Below are 1022 nucleotides of genomic sequence, written 5' to 3' on the forward strand. Positions count from 1 at the left end.
TGGAAGAGCAGACCTGCGGGAGATCGGCATCAGTGACCCGCAGCACCGCCGCAAGCTGCTCCATGCCGCGCGGGCCCTGCCCAAGGTGCCACCCACAGCCCCGCAGCCCGGGCCCTGCCAGAGCCAGGCCTCTCCCCGCACCTCCTGGCTCGGGGCATGCGGACCACGCGGGGTGCTTCCTCATCCCAGGGTCCCCGAGGGCAACAGAGTCCACTCACTTTGCCAACTGCTGAGGCCCCCAGAGCCAGCAGAGCACGAGGGACTGGACCTGCTCCGGCCTCAGGAGGGCTGCAGGCATCTGCCCTTGCGGCCTGGTGCCCACAGGCCTGGCCCCAGAGCCCCTGGGGGTCTCCCCTGAATCACTTGAGACCGGGCCGGCCTGCGCTGACCCCTGGTGGAGTCGGGCTGGAGGTGACCTCCTCACTGACTGAGTCCAGTGCCCATCCCTGCCACATGCCCCGAGCGCAGGAAGCACAAACAAGTCCCAACGGCGAGGCCAGCGCCCCTTTCTTGTCCCATCAGGCCCGTGACCCCATCCGACGGGCCTTCTGCACAGCCTCCCCCACCAGCCTCACCTAACAGGGCCACCTCCCCAGGCCCAGTCTTGGGCTGCTGGTGGTCACCAGACGGGGGGCCGGAGACCAGGCCCCTCCGTGGCCTCAGAAGCTGCCCCAAACCTACCCGGCCGTGGTCTCTGCTGCGGCTGCGTGCGCTGGCCTGGGTCTCCGCCCGGGGACCGTGCCCGGTGAGGACCAAGGTGTCAGCTCCGCCCTCTTGCCCCACAGGTGAAGGCCCTGGGCTGCGAGGGGAGCAGCCCCCCGTCGGTGCCCTCCTGGCTGGACTCCCTGGGGCTGCAGGACTACGTCCACTCCTTCCTGTCCAGTGGCTACAGCTCCATCGACTCCGTGAGGAACCTCTGGGAGCTGGAGCTGGTGAACGTGAGTGCAGCCGCCTGGGCGTGGGCTGCCCGCTGCCCTGGGCTGCTGCCGGCCTGGTGGGGGCGCCATGGGCTGGGCAGCACC

General features: G+C 70.1%; 1 protein-coding gene across 1 annotated transcript in view; it reads left to right on the forward strand.

Annotated features, from left to right (window-relative positions):
* The window catches only part of ANKS1A (ankyrin repeat and sterile alpha motif domain containing 1A), a gene marked incomplete at its 5' end in the record, with an annotated part of 101616 nt that overhangs the window by 94547 nt on the left and 6047 nt on the right, over positions 1 to 1022 (forward strand). The window contains 2 exons of the mRNA XM_015560837.1: positions 7 to 85; positions 786 to 994. Coding sequence (XP_015416323.1) covers positions 7 to 85; positions 786 to 994 — 288 coding nt within the window. The remainder of the gene's footprint in view (positions 1 to 6; positions 86 to 785; positions 995 to 1022) is intronic.

This window comes from Myotis davidii, unplaced genomic scaffold, assembly GCF_000327345.1.
Source record: "Myotis davidii unplaced genomic scaffold, ASM32734v1 scaffold1036, whole genome shotgun sequence".
In the NCBI taxonomy this organism is placed as follows: domain Eukaryota; kingdom Metazoa; phylum Chordata; class Mammalia; order Chiroptera; family Vespertilionidae; genus Myotis; species Myotis davidii.